This window comes from Capra hircus (assembly GCF_001704415.2).
Source record: "Capra hircus breed San Clemente chromosome X unlocalized genomic scaffold, ASM170441v1, whole genome shotgun sequence".
In the NCBI taxonomy this organism is placed as follows: domain Eukaryota; kingdom Metazoa; phylum Chordata; class Mammalia; order Artiodactyla; family Bovidae; genus Capra; species Capra hircus.
The window spans coordinates 10376788-10398908 of NW_017189517.1; the positions used below are offsets into that span (position 1 = coordinate 10376788).

The 22121-nt window shown below is 38.8% G+C and overlaps 1 protein-coding gene across 1 annotated transcript in view; it reads left to right on the forward strand.

The window, feature by feature from the left end:
• Positions 1–1815: 1815 nt before the first annotated feature.
• Positions 1816–22121, forward strand: part of ADGRG4 (adhesion G protein-coupled receptor G4) — a 98165-nt gene continuing 77859 nt past the window's right edge. Inside the window, 3 exon segments of the mRNA XM_018044067.1 lie at positions 1816–1881; positions 1884–2439; positions 21264–22053. Coding sequence (XP_017899556.1) covers positions 1816–1881; positions 1884–2439; positions 21264–22053 — 1412 coding nt within the window.

Genomic DNA, 22121 nt, shown 5'->3' on the forward strand with positions numbered 1-22121 from the left:
TACTCTGCATAGAAGTTAAATAAGCAGGGTGACAGTATACAGCCTTGACGTACTCCTTTCCCGAACCAGTCTGTTGTTCCATGTCCAGTTCTAACTGTTGCTTCCTGACTTGCATACAGGTTTCTCAAGAGGCAGGTCAGGTGGTCTGGTATTCCCATCTCTTGAAGAACTTTCCACAGTTTGTTGTGATCCACGTAGTCAAAGGCTTTGGCATAGTCAATAAAGCAAAAGTTTTTGTGGAACTCTCTTGCTTTTTTGATGATCCAGCGGATGTTGGCAAGTTGATCTCTGGTTCCTCTGCCTGTTTGAAAACCAGCTTGAACATATGGAAGTTCACAGTTTAAGTACCGTTGAAGCCTGTCTTGGAGAATTTTGAGCATTATTTTGCTAGCATGTGAGGTGAGTGCAATCATGCGGTAGTTTGAGCATTCTTTGGCATTGCTTTTCTTTGGGATTGAAATGAAAACTGACCTTTTCCAGCCCTGTGGCCACTGCTGAGTTTTCCAGATTTGCTGGCATATTGAGTGCAGCACTTTCACGGCATCATCTTTTAGGATTTGAAACAGCTCAACTGGAATTCCATCACCTCCACTAGCTTTGTTCATAGTGATGCTTCTTAAGGCCCACTTGACTTCATATTCCAGGATGTCTGGCTCTAGGTGAGTGATCACACCATCGTAATTATCTGGGTCATGAAGACTTTTTTGTATAGTTCTGAGTATTCTTGCCACCTTTTCTTAATAGCTTCTGCTTGTGTTAGGTGCATACCATTTCTGTCCTTTATTCTGTCCTTCTTAGATTCTGCCAAATTGCCTGCCAAAAGACTGGACCAATGCACATGTCCTTCAGTAATGTTTAAGAACACACATCATCTCACTTAATCCTCAATCAATCTTTTAAGGCTGATAGGTAGGAGACTTATTTGGTGCTGACCCTGGGTTGTGCATTCATGCAACTTTGTGGCCCTAAATTCTCATTTTACTGAAGCAAACATTGACGCATTGGGAGGTTAGGTTACTTGCTCAAAGTGACCTACCTGAAGAGTGTTAGAGCTGGGATTCCAACCCAGGTCGTCTGACTCCAGAGTCAATGGTAACCAGGTCCATGGCCATCTTGAGCCTCTTAAAGCTGCTGCAGCCCTCTTAGTGAGGAAATGGTAGGAGGGAATCAGGTTGCACTCCGGGCAGTGCCACTGCACCCCTCCTGAATGCAAACAGAAGCCCTGCAGCTCCAGTGTTGTCCATCCTTCAGGCCCCTGTCAGTGCCTCAGTGAGAAGCCATCTCCAGAGGCAGAATAAATCAGGTACTTTGGATCAGCAAAAGGCATTGGAGAAATAAATTGCTGTTGCAATGTGAATATAATAAGGCAGTTAAGTAGATGGAAATGGTCATCTTTTGATTGTATGAGTGAGTATGATGTGCAGCAAATTCTAATTCCAAGCTGCCTTTTCCTAGCCTCTCCCCATCACTAGCCACACACTTCTAAATGCCCCCTCCCCCAGATTGTTCAGTTGGTGTGTGCTGTGGCCTCTGGGAACACTAATCTAACTTTTCATACTATCCCAGGCTAAATATAATTAGGAAGAAGCTCTTCTGCCAAAATAAAGTCACATGTCAAATAGAGGTGATCTTTTTTTTTTAAAAATATCTACTCTTTTGGCTTATGCTCACCAGTATTGACTCATAATAGTCTTGTACAATCTGGATTTGTACAAGATGTTAAAATGTTAAAATAGATTGTTAAATGTTAAATGTTAAAATTGATTTTTTTTTGTTACTGAAATTTCATTTGTTTTCTCTTTTCCCTTCCCCCAAATGTGGACAGATGCACTCTCACTAAAAGGAAAAAGGCTGGATTTTTATGGCAAAGCTGACACATATGGCAAAGCCTGACCAACAATATTCCTGGACTAAGTCAATTCACAGTAGGCCTTGATCTGCGATTTGTGAGTGTCAAATCAAGTGATTGGATGGCTTTCTCCTACATTACTAATAACACTTTCTTGGGCAGAGAAGACATAGAACTTGAACTCTCGGGAGATCATCAGCAACTAATTGTGTACAACTTTGGCAAGACCTTTCACATCCGTCACCACCTGATTCCATTTCAGTGGCACACAGTATGGCTGGTATGGAATGGTGTGAAAGGGCAGATTAGAGCTATTCCTGAATAAAGGATACTGGTAATTATGGATCAACCACAGAACCTAGCGCCTAATGGGACTCTGGTTCTAGGACATTTTCTCAAGAAAGGCAATGACCAGATTCAACGCCTGGTTCCTAGGTTCACCAGCAGCTTGTACTACTTTCAACTCTGGGACCACATCCTGGGAAATGAAGAGTTTATGAAGTGTCTGAGAGGAAATGTGTTTAATTGGGAAAAAGATGTTTGGCTTGTCAACAAGATCATTCCAACTGTTGATGTGAAACTGCGCTGCTGTAACTGATGAATTGTCTTTCTTAGCAACTCTAAACAACCCACTCCTAGGCTCAAGTTCTGTCTTCCTCAGAGGGGCCTAAGGTTGCCACAGTTTTGTCATTTTTCTTTTAACTTAGAGCAAATATTATTTTCTGTCTTGTATTTTGATATGAATTCAAACTTACAGAAAAATCTCAAGAATAGGGCAAAAAATTTCTGTATATTATCTACCCAGCTTCACTGACTGTTCCAATTTCCTCATATGTTTTATCTTTCTCCCTCTCGCTCTCCTTCTTTTCCCCCACTCCATACACACTCTCTCTCTCACACCCACGCCCACACACACATACACACAAATTATTTCTTAATAATTTGAGATTAAGTTGCAGATATAAGACTTCATTTCAATCCCTTAATATCTCAGTGTGTAATTCCCTGAGAATAAGGAAATTTTCTTACATAACCACAGTACAGTGGTCAAAATCAGGAAGTTTTACATTGATATAATACTAATATCTAATTCATAGTCCATATTCAAATTTATCCAATTGTCCTAATAACTTCTCTTGTTTTACTTGGTCCAGGATCCAACTCAGATCATGCATTTGATTTAGTTATGAGTCTTTATAGATTCTATCTGGAACAGATCCTTTGTCTTTCCCTGCCTTTCATGATGCCAGTTGGTCTCATTACTGCTGATGGTAACTTTGATCAGTTGATTCTGATAATGACTGTTAGATTTCTCCACTGCAAAGTTACTATTTTTTTCCTTTGTAATTAAGTAATTTCCTGGGAGATATTTGGAAACTATGTCAATATCGTGTTCTTATTAAACTTTCACCCAGTAGATTTATATCTATTGATGATTCATGCCTCAATCACTTATTATTATAATGACTACAAAATGATGATTTTTAGAACTCCATCATTTTCCCATATTTATTAGTTAGTATTCTATTTGAGGAAGAGTGTCTTCTTCCACATTTACTTATTTATTCCTCTGATTGTTTATATGTTTATATCAGCATAGACTCATGGACTCTTAGTTTATTCAATAGGTTACAATCTGTTGCTATCATTTATTTTCATGTTTGGATTGGCCCCGATTTGGCCAGTGGGAGTCCTTCAATCTGGCTCTTGTGTCCTTTTAACATATTCCCATTATTTTTTGAGTACTTCCTTAGTTTCTAGCACAATACTAGTGTTACAGGCTCATCTTGTACTTTTCCCACTAAGCCCAAGACTCAGCCATTTTACCAAAGAACCCCAGTCCCTTTTAGTGGGAAATAGTATTGGTATACCAATTAATTTTTCTTATGAAAGCAATAGTGATGTGGGAGAACCATTTAAAATGAAACTCTTGTAAGAAAATTGGGTTTTTGGAATTACACATGTATTTCTTTCCATTTTTAAGGAGGAAATTTAAGATTGTTTTTCTCTGGATGACCCCACTTCTCGGATCCAATCTTCTCCATCATTGTCAGCAGCAGCCAAAGCATGGGTGAAGTCATTGATAACAGCATCCAGATAGAATTTTTTCTCATTTCCTGAAATGTTTATTTACTCTTAGAGGAATATTATTTACTGTTCTTATGGATTTGGGAGGGGGTAGAGAGGGATTAGGGGCTATATCCATGCCTAATAGGGCTTTTACTGATTCTGGAGATAGATTTTCACCAATGGTCTGGATGCTGTTTGAGTTAATGGCAGAGGCACATTCTGGAAGCTTTCTGTATTTCTTTGAGCTCAGACTAATGCAAAGGAACAGGAGAGCTATTCCTTTGAGCTACTACCTGAAGGCATTTGGTTTTTCTCTGTTGTGAGGGCTTGAAAATGAAAGCGAAAAGTCCAAGCTGGCTCCGTACAAAAACTGAGCTAGGGACTAGTAGATTAAGCCTGAACAGCTCACTCAGAACAGTTTCAAGTAACTTTATCTTTGATGGAAGGAACCAGAAATATGGCTCTATTAAATCCATATACTTAGTGGTGGTCTTTGAAAGCCTAATCTGGCCAGTGAATGGCAATGGTCTTTCCTACACTTTGCTGGTAAATGACTAAATCTAACTGAAGTGTTAAAGTGTTAGACGGCCCTCATTTGTTTTTTCTCTTTTGTACACTTTTTAATGTACAATCTATCCTCTTGTAGTGGACATAATATACAAATAATCCAATACAATGAACAAGCAAAAGAAAACACAACCTAAAATAACAGTTAGTAGAAGGAGTAGAAAATGTTATTTTTATTATTCTCGTGTCTTCAAATGTTCTTTTCAAACCTTAGACTAGGGGTTTCTAACCTGAGGTGCAGAATGGCTTTGACGGGTGAGCAAAGCCCTTGAGATGGTATGCACCATGCTAAAAATGTAAGGTGAATTTTTTCCCCCTGAGGACAGTCTGTAGCTTTCATCATATTCTAAAATAACATAATTGCTGCCTTTTACTGAGTCCTTGCTGTGTGCCAGGCACTTTATGGATGAGGAAAGAGAGGCTCTGAGAGTTTAAATAAATTGCTGAAGGTCACCCATCAAATAAGTAGCAGACTAGGGATTTGAACAAAGATCTGTCCTGTTGCAAAGCCATTCTTTTCACCCTCCATGGCTTGCAGGACTACCTCAAAGGAGTATGTGGCCCCCAAAAATGTTCTGAGACACTGTCTTAGAAGCTTCCTTTGAAGTGAATTGCTGCTGCTGCTAACCCACCTGGTTATCAGCTATGATCACTGCCTGCTCCCCACTGAAGGAACTATAACACCACAGAATTTCTTCTACCTCCATGCTGCCGTCAGACATCTGGGAAAAAGAGGGCAATTATCTGAATAAATAGGAGTGGTTACTACATGTCTAGCTTCAGCTTTTGCCTAATAAATTGTTATTTATGTTCCATAGAAAGATTATGACCTTTCAAAAATAAATTGTAATGAGCACATTACTAGGTTATAATTCTCAATAAATCTATTTACTCATAAATTATATATGTATATATTTATATATTCATGAGAACAAGGCTTTGGGGGAACATTTGCTGAAAACCATGAACACTACCTGAGTTTAATAAACAAGTATTCATTGTAGTTGTAGATATCTCAGAAATAAACAAAGGGTTTATTTTAATAAAGGTGTTTATTATTTAATAAGAATCAAGGCAAAGGTGCTAATCATTAGTAATTTCATTTCAGAGTAGTTTTAAAACATCTCTTTATTTAAAAATATTATAAATGCAATCCATATTGTTGTGAATAAAATAAACTCAAATAATACAGAAGTACATGAAGTATGCAGTAAAACCTACTTTATATCCTCTCCACAGAGGTGTCATTTTTCTTTTAGAATTTTTTTTCCTGTGGATTTATAATGTGTGTATGTATGCACAGGTGTAATGTATGTGTATAGTTTAAAAAACAAAAGTAATACACACATATGTACATGTAGTTTTACAATTTGATTTAATATGATTTGCTTAATATGATGGACACATCAGATGTTTAGTAATATACCCACCTCATTCATTTTGGGGTTTCATATTCCATTGTATAGGTGTACTATAATTTATTTGACTAACTCACCATCAATGGGCATTTAAATTGCTTCCAACTCTGAAGTTACAAATAATGCTACAGTGAATTTTCTTGTACACACATCTTGGTATACATGGGCTTGTAATTTCATAGGACACATGATTAAAAGTACAATTTCAAGACAAAAGGATATAAGCTTTTATAGTTTAAATTGATTTACCATTTTTGCTAGTTATTTTATTAATTTAACTATTCATTAAAATTGATTCAGTTTTTAAATTAAAAGTAATGACATGCATGGCTAAAATTCAAACAATGCATAAAGATATAAAGTGAAAGTCTCCTTCCACTTCAATCCCTTAGCCCAAGTGCTTCTCCACTAAAGTAATGATTAATTTTTTTATATATCCTTGCAGAAACAGTTTAAAACTGTGTTTCAGTGTAAATATTCTTCATTTTTCTCTTTCACATTTGAGATCATGACCATGAGCATAGTCCTCTGTATTTTTTTTTTACATTTTATAGTATATTTTGGAGATATATCAATATCAGAAAATATAGGGCTTTCTGATTATATAGAATAGAGCTATGGTATAATTTATTCAATGAGCTCCCTTTGAAGGACTTTTAAGTTGTTTCCAGGCTTTAGATGTGACAAAAGTCTAATGTATTTTTAAAAAGAATGGATGGTGACCAAAATTTCTTGAAGTGACAGTTAGGGACTGATCACAAACTAAAATTCCTCTCTAGGTATGTTGAGCATAATTGCCTATTCTCAGCTCAGACACATGATCCAACAAAGATTTGTTCTGACTTGGGAATGTATGAAAGTGAAGAGTCTTCCTAAAGGTATGTAGATTAAATCACTCAGTTAATGCATTTGAGAAATCGTTTCTTGGAAAAGAATAAAGTAACATGAATTGAGTCAGTTCTGCAAAATCTACCCTGTATCAAAGCATAAGGTCGTTGTGTGCATGAAGCTGTTGATTTGCTAAGATTTATTAAATTAATCCATGGAATTCTCCAGCAAGAATACTGGAGCATGTAGCCATTTCCTTCTCCAGAGGATCTTCCTGACTGGGGGATTGAACCCGAAACTCCTACACTGCAGGCAGATTCTTTCCTGTTTGAGCCACCAGGAAGCCCATTAATTAATCTAATGCTCTAGCTGTTTTGAATTACTTTATGAACTAACCATTCTTAAAATATGCAGTGATTGATTTTATAGTTTACATACTATCTAAGACATTTGTCTGGCCCACTATTAAGCCTTCTGTCCAATTATCAGTTCTGATAGGATGCTCTGATGGGCTCTTCTAGCTAAAAGGTGATTTGGTTTTGCCCGTGTACATCAATTCTCTGTGTGATACTCATTTTTCATCATGAATGATAAGCAAGGGCTGTTTGAAGTTCGTTCAAACCTCCTTATTTGTATTCTCCTGCACAGGGTGACATTCGTCTATGGATTCAGCGATGGAAACTTCTAGCCTATCTCTCTCTCTATTGCAGGATTCATTTTTTGTGTCCTTGCCTGGAAACTGAATACAGACACCATTTTGAAAACAATTTTTTTTTCCTCATCATCTTAAAGATGCTCATTTTGTATTTCTTCTACCCCATAGGCAGATGTGTCTGTGATGGTTTCTGGTCACCAATATCTCTCACAAATCTAATAAACACACTTTGAATTATATTTCCAGAGGTCGTGATTGAAAGAAAAATCAGATGTGAAATGTGGTCTAGAAAAATGCAAAGATTTAATATGAGGTGATATACCCAAATCACAAGCAGAATTTGGTACCTTAGCAAATGTTCTACTTAATATTCTGTTGGCAGGTACATCTGCAACAAAATGCCTCATGAATATTCAGCTACTCCATACCTCTGTCCTCTAGCTCCCAATGGTTACAATAATACAATTTGGTCTAAAGTGAAGGAGCAAATGGCAATTAAGTCCACAGTCCCCTATGAATTAGTATGGATTATCACCGCTTTAAAATACACAGACAGCAAAACTCATGCAGGTCATTTGCGCAAGTGATCCCTTGTTCACAAAAGGTGAATGAGATGAAACACGTTCAAAGCCCTCCAAAGATGGAGGCCACTCTCCATGGCTTCTGTGGTCTCTCCAGTACAAACAGACATTCAGTTATTGTTCAATTGCCTGCAGGGTGTGGACTTTTGGATTTGCTTCTTTTAATGAATTTTCATTGAGATAACTATACATTCACATGCAGCTGGAGATCCCTTGTACACTTTACCCAGTTTCCCCCAATCGTAACGTTTCGTAAAGCTATGGCATAACAACCAGAATATTGACCTGGACACAATCCACTGATATTATTCAGATTTCTTTAGTTTTACTTGTACTCATTCGTGTGTGTGTGTGTATTAAGTTCTATACAGTTCTATTACCTGTGTTGGCTTGCGTGTCCAGCGACACAGTCAAGATACAGAATGGCTAAAGGTTTCAACACTGTAATGATCCATCATGTTGCCCTTTTATAAACACGCCCACCTTCCTCCCTTTCCCCACATCTCTGCTTTTCGCATCCCTAAACTTTGACAACTACAAATAATCCGTCCTCTGTTTCTAAAATTTTGTCATTTCAAAAACAAACCAATACAGTATTGTAAAGTAAAATAAAGTAAAAAAAAAAAAAAAGAATTCAACAAAAACATTAACAAATGGAATCATACAATATGTAACCTTTAAGGATTTGCTTTTTAAAAGTTCATCTGTTTATTTATTTGTCTTTTTGGCTGTACTGGGTCTCCATTGCTGTGCAGATTTTTCTTAGTTGTGGCAAGTGGGAGCTACTCTCTAGCTGCAGTGCACGGGCTTCTCATTGTGGTGGCTTCTCTTGTTGCAGAGCACGGGCTCTAGAGTGCGTGGGCTTCGGTAGTTGCAGTACACAGGCTCAGTAGTTGCGGTTTGTGGGCTCTAAAGAATAGACTCAATAGTTTTGGGACATGGGCTTAATTGCTCCACGGCATGTTGGATCTTCCCGGATCAGGGATTAAACCTGCATCTCCTGCACTGACAGGCAGATTCTTTACCATTGAACCACCTGGGAAGCTCAGGATTGGCTTTTATTTACTTAGCATCATTCTCTGGAGAGTCATCCAGGTTGTTGTGTTTACCCATAGTTCATTTCTTTCCACTGCAAAGCAAGATTCCATGGTGTGGATATATCACTTTTTAGCTATTCACCTGTTAAAAGGCATCTGTGATGATTCTAATTTTTCGCTATTACCAAAAAAACCTCTGCTATGAGTATTTGTGTGCAGGTTTCTGTGTGAGAATAGATTTTTGTTTCTCTGGGATGAATGCCCCAAAGTGTAATAGTTAAACATTTCGTTTTCTTTTTTTTTCATTTTTTAAAAAGTCTTTATTGAATCTGTTACAGTTTTGGTTTTGTTTTATGTTTTGTTTGTTTTAGCCCTGAGGCATGTGGAATCTCAGCTCCCTGTTGTTGCTGCTCAGTTGCTAAGTTGTGTCCCACTCTTTGTGACCCCACGGACTGCAGCACATCAGGTCAGATTGTTTGCCAAAGTGGTTGCACCATATTCTATTCCGCCAGCAATGTATGAGTGGTCCAGTTTCTCAGCATTCTTGTCAGCATTGAGTATTGTCACTGTTTTTCAATTTTAGCCATTCTGGTAAGTATGTGGTGATGTCACATTGTGGTTTTAATTTGCATTTCCCTGATGCCTAAGAATGTTGAACGTCTTTTACTGTGATTATTTGCTATCTATATAACCTCTTCAATGAACTCTTCATGTCTTTTGCCTATTTTTTTAAAAATTGAAGTATAGTGAATTTACAATGTTGTGTTCCTTCCAAGTATACAGCAAAGTGATTCAGTTATACACATATATATTCTTCTACAGATTCTTTTTCATATAGGTTACTATAAGATATTGAGTATAGTTTCCGGTGCTATACAAGTCCTTACTGTTTAGCTATTTTATATGTAGTAGTGTGTATATGTTAATCCCGGACTACTAATTTATTTGCCATTTTTAAATTGGATGTATTTACTGTTGAATTTTGAGAATGCTTTATATATTTTAGTCCTTTGTTGGACATATGTTTTGCAAATCTTTTCTACTAATCTGTAGATTACTCTTTTATCCTTTTCACATGGGCTTCCAACAGAGCAAAAGCTTTTAGTTTTGATGAAGTATAATTTATCATTATTCTTTTTGTGGATCATGCTTTTGGTATCAAGTCTAAGAATGCTTTACTTTGTGTTAATTTTGTATCCTCCAATCTTACTGAACTCACTTTTAAGTTTCAGGAGGGTTTTTTTTTTTTTTTTAGCTTCCTTGTGATTTTCTGCATGGACAATCACTTAATTTGCAATGCCTACTATTTCTTTTTCTTTTTTATTGGAGTGCCTCTAAGTTTCCATACTATTTATGTTGAATAAGAGTGGTGAGAATTGACATCCTTGTCTATTTCCCAGTGTTAGTGGGAAGACATTCAGCCTTTCACCATTATGGTTGATGTTGTAGGTTTCTTGGTGATCTTTATCAAGTTAATAGAAACACCCTCCATTCTGAACTTGCCAAGATATTTTTTTCATAAATGGATGTGGGATTTTGTCAAATGATTTTTCTGCATCAATTGAACAGGTTTGCTAGGCCATTCTAATTAATTGCTAGACTTAGGGTTTGAAAAGATCTTTAATTCCCATGAATCTTGGTTAAAAAGCTACTGACGAGATTAGATTGACTCTATTTGGGATACGAGTGATTATTCAAGGAATACTGTTTCAGTTCAGTTCATTTCAGTTCCATCGCTCAGTTGTGTTTGACTCTTTGCGACCCCATGGACGGCAGCATGCCAGACTTCCTGTCCATCACCAACTCCCAGAGCCTACTCAGGTCCATCAAGTCGGTGATGCCATTCAACCGTCTCATCCTCTGTCGTCCCCTTCTCATCCTGCCTTCAATCTTTCCCAGCATCAGGGTCTTTTCAGATAAGTCAGTTCCTCTCATCAGGTGGCTAAAGTATTGGAGTTTCAGGTTCAGCATCAGTCCTTCCAATGAACATTCAGGACTGATTTCCTTTAGGATGGACTAGTTGGATCTCTTTGCAGTCCAAGGGACTCTCAAGACTCTTCTCCAACACCACAATTCAAAAGCATCAATTCTTCAGTGCTCAGCTTTTTTTATGGTCCAACTCTCACATCCATACATGACTACTGGAAAAACCATAGCTTTGATTACACGGACCTTTGCTGGCAAAGTAATGTCTCTGCTTTTTAATATGCTGTCTAGGTTCCAAAGAGCAAGCATCTTTTAATTTCATGGCTGCAGTCACCATCTACAGTGATTTTGGAGCCCAGAAAAATAAAGTCTGACACTGTTTCCATTGTTTTCTCATCTATTTGCTATGAAATGATGTGACAAGAGGCCATTATCTTCATTTTTTAAATGTTGAGTTTTAAGCCAGCTTTTTCACTCTCTTTCACCTTCATCAAGAGGCTCTTCAGTTCCTCTTTGCTTTCTGCCATAAGGGTTGTGTCATCTGCATATCTGAGGTTATTGATATTTCTCCCAGCAATCTTGATTCCAGCTTGTGCTTCATTCAGCCTGGCATTTTGCATGATGTACTCTGCATATAAGTTAAACAAACAGGATGACAATACACAGCCTTGATGTACTCCTTTCCCAATTTGGAACCAGTCTGTTGTTCCATGTCCAGTTCTAACTGTTGCTTCTTGATCTGCATGCAGATTTCTCAGGAGACAGGTAAGGTGGTCTGGTATTTCCACCTCTTTAAGAATGTTCCACAGTTTGTTGTGATCCACACAGTCAGAGGCTTTGGCATAGTCAATAAAGCAGAAGTAGGTGTTTTTCAAGATGTTTGTTTAAACATAAACAACAACATTGTTTCAGACCATGGCTATAATTTGGGATTCCCAATGGGTTTCAATGCCAAGGTTTGCAAGGTGTCTTCATGTTTTGGTTTAGCACTGTGATGATCTCTTCTAAGTTTTTATCTGTCTGTTCTGGGTGATTGCTTTCTGTTGAGCAGTTCAGCATCTGCACAACCTGGCTTCTATTATTTACATTTTCCAATCCTTGATTCTTTTAGATAGAGTCCCTTCTTTTTCCAGGGTTTGTGGTTTTCTGTGTAAATTGAGGGCATGCACTTATGGGTACCAGATAACTGAAGCACCAGCGCACACCGTCTTATTTCTTCTCTACATATTTCACCTGTGCAAATCTCATCTTCTCAACACTGCACCTCTTTGGGCCTAATCTTTAAGTGAGGGGATTGAATACAATCTCCAAGGCAGTTCTAAAATTCTGTGATTTAATTACGGAAGACTTGAGTCTTTATTAAAAACATTTCATCTGAAAGATATTTGCTGAAATATACAAATCCAGGTTTTAAGTTAAAATGTGTGCATGTGTGTGTACTAAGTTGCTCAGACTCTTTGCTAACCCACTGACTGCAGCCCACCAGGCTCCTCTGTCCATGGGATTTCCCAGGCAAGAATGCTGGAGTGAATTGTCATTCCCTTCTCCAGGGGATCTTCCTGACCAAGGGACTGAACCCCTATCTCCTATGTCTCCTGCATTGGCAAGTGGATTCTTTACCACTGCGCCACCTGGGAAGCCCCTAAGTTAAAATGAAAGTTGCATTATTTCCTAAGCGATATCTGGTACTTAAAACGCCACCTGCTTGGCAATTTTGTTCAACTCATTTGTCTTTTTCTCAATCTTTTGCTTCTTTTTGAGATGCTTACAAGAAGTGTTAATAACAATTAACATCTATAGCTCAGCCCTCTCTAGATAAAAATACCACGCCTAATTCCCATCCTCTATGTTCTAAAAGAGTTTCCCGTTACTTGTTAAGGGTTTCTGTAACAGTGCTGTTTGAATGCTGCATCAAAGAACATAACTTAGGCTTTTGTGGTATTTAGTGTATTATTGTTTTCCTAAAAGTGAATGCAACTCAATCATAAATCATTTGTTAAGGAATGGGAATTTTGAACCCTTCTCTCGATAATTAGTGCATTCATGGGGAGTGATTAAGGCCCTGGGATGCCACACTCCTCCAATGTGATATAAGTGACACTTTAACAGGTTTGCTAAGCCAATTGGCTGTGATAAAGCCATCTGTAAAAATGGGAGCCAAGATCCTGACAATTCTTTTACTCGCAGTTATGGTCAAATTGGAAGGCAGAAAGCTTGAAATAAGTATTGTGCATTGGAGAAGGAAATGGCAACCCACTCCAGTGTTCTTGCCTGGAGAATCCCAGGGATGGAGGAGCCTGGTGGGCTGCCGTCTATGGGGTCGCACAGAGTGGGACACGACTGAAGTGACTTAGCAGCAGCATAGCTTGATAGGATGTGAATCTCTGATAATTGAAACAATGTTGTAAAATTAAGTTAAAAAGTACTTCTTAAACTATTTTGTTTTCTTTTTATAAATGTGTGAATTTTTCAACTGGTCTATACAGTTAGTTGCAGGTTTCTGATTGTCACTCATTCTATTTGCTGATGACCACAGAATCTCAAAGAACATCCCACGCACATCTCAGAATTTCTGTACATGCAAATTAAAAGCAATTTTAATGCCTGAGACAGTGAAATAAGTTAGTAGATTGTCTACCACCATAGTTATTCCTACATCATAGATGTTGTGCTTCCCAGGTAGATTTAAAATGATAATTTCCCAATGGTGAACATGCATGATTTCATTTTGGGTGTTTTGAACTGAAGAAAAATTATGACTTAGTCTTAAATTTTACTATGTACCGTTTTCACTTAGATTTTCCACCATCATTCCAAATTCCCCTTATCCAAGCCTGAAGTGGGTGTTTTCTTTCCGAATGAAGCTGCTCTCCCAATTTTCCTACTTCTATGAATATCACCACTGTTCTCCAATTAGTTCAAAAGTAGAAGTTAAGTTCTCCAAGACTACTCTATCTTCATTTCTTAAACCTCTTTGCTAACATATCCTGTCAATTCTTCCTTTCCAATAGCTGTAGGATTGTGATTTCCCACACTACTCTCATCTTATTACAAACTTTCATCATTTCCACTTGTCCAGTTAGTTAGCAAATATATATTGGACATCAACCATGTGCTGGGCACTGTATTAGGCACTGAGAATGCAATGGTGAGTGAGCAAAGAAAGATGAGGTCCCTACCCATACAGTGTAGTGAGAAAGACATTTATTAATAAGCACACATGCACACATGTAAAACTGCATCTGTGACAAGCACTATGAAGAAGAGGTATGAGGGATGTCATAAGAAACTTGTCATAGATTGGTTTGACCCAGTCATGGAGGCAAAAGAAGGCTTCCTTGAAGAAGTGATGCATGAGTGAGATCTGGAGGATGAATAGATGTTAATCAGATGAAGAAGGGTGGGAAGATCATTCTAAGTAGAAGTAGCAGCATATGAAATGCTTTTGTGGTGGGAAAATAATGCCAAGTATTAGAGGATTAAAATGAGGCTGATGGGCTGAAGCCCAGAATACAAGGGAGAAATTTAGTACAAACTGAGAAGGAAGAGGTAGGTAGGGACCAAACCATGCATAGTTTATTTAAGCTCTGTTAAAATTTTTTTAAAAATACTTTATTTATGTATTTATTTGGCTGTTCAGGTTTTAGTTGTGGCACGTGTGATCTTCACTGCAGCATCTGGGATTTTTCTTTGTGGTGTGTGGACTCGGTAATTGCAGTTCACGAGCTTAGCTGCTTTGCTGCATGTGGGATTTTAGTTCCCCAACCAGGGATCAAACCCCATCCCCTGCATTGCAAGGCAGATTCTTAACCTCTGGACCACCAGGGAGTCCTGAAAATTTTTCTTTTTTAATCCTATGAGTAACACAAGGTCACTAAAGGGAGCTAAGTATGTGAAGGTGTGTGTGTGTGTGTGTGTGTGTGTATGTGTGTGTGTGTGATACATGATCAAATTTGAATGTCAAAAAGATCATTCTGATTGTATTATGGAACAGATTGGAGGAGCACCAAGAATGAAGGCAGAATCTAGTTGGGAGGCTACTGTCATAGTCTAGGTGAGAGATTGATGGTGGCTTTGGCACAGTGATAAGTGATAATGAGGGAGAAAAAGATGGAATCTAGAGATGTTTAGCAGGTAAAATCCATAGGACAAGATTATGAGTTGGCTATAGCAGATGAAAGAAAATGAAGGAGACAGAGGGAGAGAGTTTTGACTTGCACAGTGTAATGTATGATGATGTCATTCACTTAGGGAATACTGAAAGAGGACCCAGTTTGGAGAGAGTTCAGATTGGGGCATATTGAGTTGAGGTGTTAATGAGATATTTATGCAAGAGATGATGTCAAGTGAGCAATTGGTTACATAAGTGTGGAGGTTGGAATAGAGATCTGGTCTAGAAATATAACTTCGAGATTCATCTGTGTATTGGTGTAAGTTGGAATCCAAGGTGTGAAGAAACCATAGAGTGAGAAGAAAAGAGGTGCTGGGACTGATCCTTGGGGAACCCTGATATTTAATGGCCAGGTAAAATAAAGTATGTCTGCAAAGGTGATAGCCAGTAGGAGTGGCCACAGAAGTAGGAGAAAACCCGAGTGCATTATGTCTCGGAAGTCAATTAAAAGAGTATTTTAAGAGGGAGGGAGTGGACAACGTTATCAAAAGCTGTTAAAAGGTCAAGTAAGATGAGGACTGACAAAGTATTCATAGTATTTGTCTACATGGAGGCCACTGGTGGCCTTAGTGAGTGCTGTTCAGTTGAATGATGATGGTAGAAGCCAGCTTACTGTGGGTGAAAGAATGGGTCAGGGGAACATGGAGATAGCCAGTATCGATAAACTTTTTAAAGATGTTTATTATTAGTTCTATTTTATTTTATGGTTGCACTGCATTGCATGCAGGATCTTAGTTCCTCAGTGCCAGTGAAGTTGCTTAGTCGTGTCCGACTCTTTGCGATCCCATGGACTATAGCCTACCAGGCTCCTCCATCCATGGAATTTTCCAGGCAAGACTACTGGAGTGGGTTGCCATTTCCTTCTCCAGGGGATCTTCCCGACCTGGGGGGTCGAACCCAGGTCTCCCGCATTGCAGGCAGATGCTTTACCATCTGAACTCAACCAGGGATCAAACTTGAGCCCTCTATAGTGAAAGCATAAAGTCTTTACCGTTGGACTGCCAGGGATGTCTGATAAACTTTTTAAAAAAAGTTTGAGTGTGATGGGGAGAAGAATGAGAGGACAGTACCTGTAGAAGGATATACAGGTTTTGTTTTCTTTTGCAAGAGAGTGGAACATGTTTAAAATCAGGAGGGGAAGTCAGCACAGCTAAGTTTCTGTCCAATGACTTCTATTGTTTTTTTGATGAAGTAAGAGGCAAGGTTACTTGATAAACATGTGAGGGTAAAGTCTGAGAATGGGGAAGACTATCAATAGTTATTGCAGAGTAGGAGCATAAACTGACCAGAGAAATGTACTAGGCTGGATGCACAGTGTGAAAGGCTTATTTGAGGTTGGTGATCATGAATTTATAGAAATATTAATTCCTCTTCCTATATGGCTATGTCCAGCAGTGTTTGTCTGCTCAAGTGCAGGTGGAGTGGATGGCTGGGTTGGTGGGAGTGAGGTGGGGAGGAGGACTCTATCAGTGTTCTTAAAAGTCTCCCTGCCCTCAGTTTCTTCCCATTCCTACCCATCCTGTACACTGCCATAGAATTCATTTTCCTTAAAGAGTAAGTTCTAAGTGTTAGTCATTCAGGCGTGTCCAACTCTGTGACCCCATGGACTGTAGCCCACCAGGCTCCTCTGTCCATGGAGTTCTCCAGGCAAGAATACTGGAGTGAGCTGCCATTCCCTTACCAGGGGATCTTCCCAACCCAGGGATTGAATCCAGGTCTCTTGCATTTCAGGCAGCTTCTTTACCATCTGACTCACCCTTAAAAATTTACTTTTTATCAACTCAATCTCCTTGTTCAAGAATTTACATCTTTGCAAATGGAATAGTGATTAAGACCATAGATGACAGACTTCCAAGTGTGAACTTGAGCAATTAATTCATGTAAAGATTCTAACACTCAGTTTCTTCAACTCTAAAATGTGGTTAATTGTGATATCTACCTTATAAAGTTGTTAGGTGCATTAAATGTGAGAGCAAGTAGCACAGTGCTTGGCTTGTAGTAAAGTAAAGCTGCTATCTTCTCTTATCTGTCTGCCCACCCATCCTAGTCTGACATTCTTTTGTACCCCTAGTCAACATCACTCCCTTCAGTTAGACTGGTCCTTTCAATGCCTCTGTATTCATTGCTGTGTGAGTTTGCTTTCACTATCCAAACCCTATCATTTCTCAAAAGGCCCACGTGTTCTAAAAAACAGCTTCCTCATTAGCTTGGAGCTAGCGCACTGAAGGAGAAGCTCTATACAGTCAACAAAAACAAGACCGGGAGCTGACTGGCTCAGATCATGAACTCCTTATTGCCAAATTCAAACTCAAATTGAAGAAAGCAGGGAAAACCGCTAGACCATTCAGGTATGACCTAAATCAAATCCCTTATGATTATACAGTGGAAGTGAGAAATAGATTTAAGGGTCTAGATCTGATAGATAGAGGCGTGCCCAACTCTGATGAACTATGGAATGAGGTTCGTGACATTGTACAGGAGACAGGGATCAAGACCATCCCCATGGAAAAGAAATGCAAAAAAGCAAAATGGCTGTCTGGGGAGGCCTTACAAATAGCTGTGAAAAGAAGAGAGGCAAAAAACAAAGGAAAAAAGGAAAGATATAAGCATCTGAATGCAGAGTTCCAAAGAATAGCAAGAAGAGATAAGAAATCCTTCTTCAGGGATCAATGCAAAGAAATAGAGGAAAAGAACAGAATGGGAAAGATTAGAGATCTCTTCAAGAAAATTAGAGATATCAAGGGAACATTTCATGCAAAGATGGGCTCAGTAAAGGACAGAAATGGTATGGACCTAACAGAAGCAGAAGATATTAAGAAGAGGTGGCAAGAATACACAGAAGAACTTTACAAAAAAGATCTTCACGACCCAGATAATCTTGATGATGTGATCACTAATCTAGAGCCAGACATCTTGGAATGTGAAGTCAAGTGGGCCTTAGAAAGCATCACTACGAACAAAGCTAGTGGAGGTGATGGAATTCCACTAGAGCTCTTTCAAATCCTGAAAGATGATGCTGTGAAAGTGCTGCACTCAATATGCCAGCAAGTTTGGAAAACTCAGCAGTGGCCACAGGACTGGAAAAGGTCAGTTTTCATTCCAATTCCAAAGAAAGGCAATGCAAAAGGATGCTCAAACTACCTCACAATTGCACTCATCTCACATGCTAGTAAAGTAATGCTCAAAATTCTCCAAGCCAGGCTCCAACAATATGTGAACCGTGAACTCCCTGATGTTCAAGCTGGTTTTAGAAAAGGCAGAGGAACCAGAGATCACATTGCCAACATCCGCTGGATCATGGAAAAAGCAAGAGAGTTCCAGAAAAACATCTATTTCTGCTTTATTGACTATGCCAAGGCCTTTGACTGTGTGGATCACAATAAACTATGGAAAATTCTGAAAGAGATGGGAATACCAGACCACCTAACCTGCCTCTTGAGAAATCTGTATGCAGGTCAGGAAGCAACAGTTAGAACTAGACATGAAACATCAGACTGGTTCCAAATAGAAAAAGGAGTATGTCAAGGCTGTATATTGTCACCCTGCTTATTTAACTTCTATGCAGAGTACATCATGAGAAATGCTGGACTGGAAGAAACAAAAGCTGGAATCAAGATTGCCGGGAGAAATATCAATAACCTCAGATATGCAGATGACACCACCCTTATGGCAGAAAGTGAAGAGGAGCTAAAAAGCCTCTTGATGACAGTGAAAGAGGAGAGTGAAAAAGTTGGCTTAAAGCTCAACATTCAGAAAACGAAGATCATGGCATCTGGTCCCATCACTTCATGGCAAATAGATGGGGAAACAATGGAAACAGTGTCAGACTTTATTTTTCTGGGCTCCAAAATCACTGCAGATGGTGACTGCAGCCATGAAATTAAAAGACGCTTACTCCTTGGAAGAAAAGTTATGACCAACCTAGATAGCATGTTGAAAAGCAGAGACATTACTTGCCGACTAAGGTCTGCCTAGTCAAGGCTATGGTTTTTCCAGTGGTCATGTATGGATGTGAGAGTTGGACTGTGAAGAAGGCTGAGCACCGAAGAATTGATGCGTTTGAACTGTGGTTTTGGAAAAGACTCTTGAGGGTCCCTTGGACTGCAAGGAGATCCAACCAGTCCATTCTGAAGGAGATCAGCCCTGGGATTTCTTTGGAAGGAATGATGCTAAAGCTGAAACTCCAAGTACTTTGGCCACCTCATGCGAAGAGTTGACTCATTGGAAAAGACTCTGATGCTGGGAGAGATTGGGGGCAGGAGGAGAAGGGGACGACAGAGGATGAGATGGCTGGATGGCATCACGGACTCGATGGACATGAGTCTGAGTGAACTCCGGGAGATGGTGATGGACAGGGAGGCCTGGCGTGCTGCGATTCATGGGGTTGCAAAGAGTCAGACACGACTGAGTGACTGAACTGAACTGAACTGAGTGCACTGATCGCCCTTTGTATTGGGTTGGCCAAAAAGTTCACCTGGGCTTTCCTGTAACATCTTATGGAAAAATCCAAACGAACTTTTTGGCCAACTCATTACTTTAGAGATGTGAAACCTGAGTATATTCCATTGCTCACTGTATTATCAACTGTATTATTTCATTGTGCTTTTACTGTTTTGTTTTTCAAATTTTATGTTACATTTTGTCTAAAAATATTTCAGTAATAAAAGATTTTCCAATAAAAGTGTGATCTCTCTGAGGGAAAAAATCATGCCATAAACTCTATACATTTCTCACAGAATCTACAATAGTATTTACAATACTTGTTCAATTTAATTGACTTGAATTGGGACATAAGATAGGCTCCAGTGGTCTTCAAAGTGAGGTGCACAATTCTAGGGAGCATACAGATAATACATTAGAGTGCAGGAAGAAAATATTGCGACGTTTCTATTTATTTTTATCATTCTTTTGACATATTTTGACTATGTTTATAATATACATATTGTACATTTATTATATATATACACATTATTTGTAAATATACATACATAAATGGCATATGTTCAAGAAATTTTAATCTTGGTGTCCCAGATCAAAACATTTTCAATCTACAGTATTGAGATGAATATAAGCATTTGACAACAGTTAATCATTTTTGAGCACTTACTGTGCCCCAGGTGCTATGCTAAGAGTTTTCACATGCATTAACTCAATTCTCAAAACAATTTAAAAAAATCTTTATTTATTTGGCTGTGTCAGGTCTTAGTTGTAGCATGCTCAGTCATCGTTGCAGCATGTGGGATCTTGTTCCCTGACCAGGGATTGAACCCAGGCCCCCTGCATTGGGAGCTCTGCATCTTATCCACTGGACCACCAGGAAAATCCCCTCAAAACAATTTTTTTAAGGTCAGTGTTATTATCTCTTATTAGAAAGGAGGAAAGTGAAGCACAGAAAGGTAAACTAACTAGTCCAAGATTACATAATGAATAAGTGAGGGAACCATGATTTAAAAATACATCTATTTGCATCCAAAGCCGATCCTCTTTTTTGGAAGACTTAAAGACATAATCCAACTTCTGTAATAGATACAGGACTATTCAAAGTCATCTATTTCTTCTTAAGTGAGTTTTGATAACTTGTGTCTTTCAAGAGATTGATTCACTTCCAAAGGTAATCCTCTTAATCAGTGTGCTACCATGCATACCTCTGTTAGGAATGCCTGATTTTGTTTTTTTTTTTAATGAAGATATAATGGAATTGATGTCCTTCTACTTGTTACTTAACCAGGGCATTATGAGAGCCACATATAGATTTTTGGAAAGTAGAAAATCATCTTAAGAAAAACCAGGTACATTTGACCCTTGAACAAGGGAAAGTGAGGAACGTCAACCCCCAGAGCAGTGAAAATTCCATTACAACTTACAATTGGCCTTCTGTATCTGTTGTTTCTCCGCATCTGCTGTTCCACACCTGAGGATTCAACCAACCATGGACTGTGAATTACTGTAATTTATACTATTGGAAAAAAATCCATGTGTACGTGGACCCACACAACTCAACCCCTGTATTCAATGGTCAATTGTAACCACGTGATTTGATTCATATCTGATACTTATTTCCTCTTAAGAATATGAAAAGCCATTATAGAGCTCTTTCTTAAAGAATCTTTTCTGACTTCTAAAGTTGAATGCAAACTAACATATGCTTTGTAACTTTTCAGTTCTTTCTGAAAGTATAATAATTCAAGAAAAAAGTACCACTCTTTCACAACAAATAGACTTGACAACTCCATCTCAAGTTACTGAACTAAAACCGCAAAAGACTGCATATTCTTCTACAGTGGTGTCTAAAAGCATGCCTGTATTTGCAACTGATTATACAACTCGACTGTATTCCAATACAATATCTCGACCACTGAAAACAATGACTGCACCATTTTTTTTAAAGACTTCCAGAGCGGAAAGAGCTACATTTGCAGCAGACCTTTTGTCTATGTCAGCAGCCATTGCTCTGTCTACCAAGAGTACCTTCGTAGGCCCTACTACCAATTCCGTGAAAATAACTAAATCCCCATCTTTGGAGAGCACAAGGACAACCAAAATGGTTGAATCCATTGCTAGTGAGACTTCTCATTCAGCGGTAGCTACTAATTTCCTGTACACATCTAGATTCACCAACAATTCAGTTGTACCCAAACCTTCAGTAACTGGATCTCAGTCGGCTGTTATGAGGACAGCATCTTTATTCTCACCTATTGAGTCAACATCCATGTCTACAACATCTTGGCCCAAACACAAATCCACAGGAATTGGGGCACTCCCTATTGCCACAACTAGCCAGGAGTTTCCTGCATCTACAGCTGCTAGAAGTGTACGTCAGTCCACAGTGGATCCGACTTCAACTACAGCTACTCCCATTGGGACTGCGTCAGCACTGCCACCTGAGTCTGTGCTTATCTCCACAGCTGTTTCAATGGATTCTGTATTTCCTAGAAATCAGACAGCCCAGGGATGGGGGAGCCTGGTGGGCTGCCGTCTAGGGGGTGGCACAGATTTGGATATGACTGAAGCAACTTAGC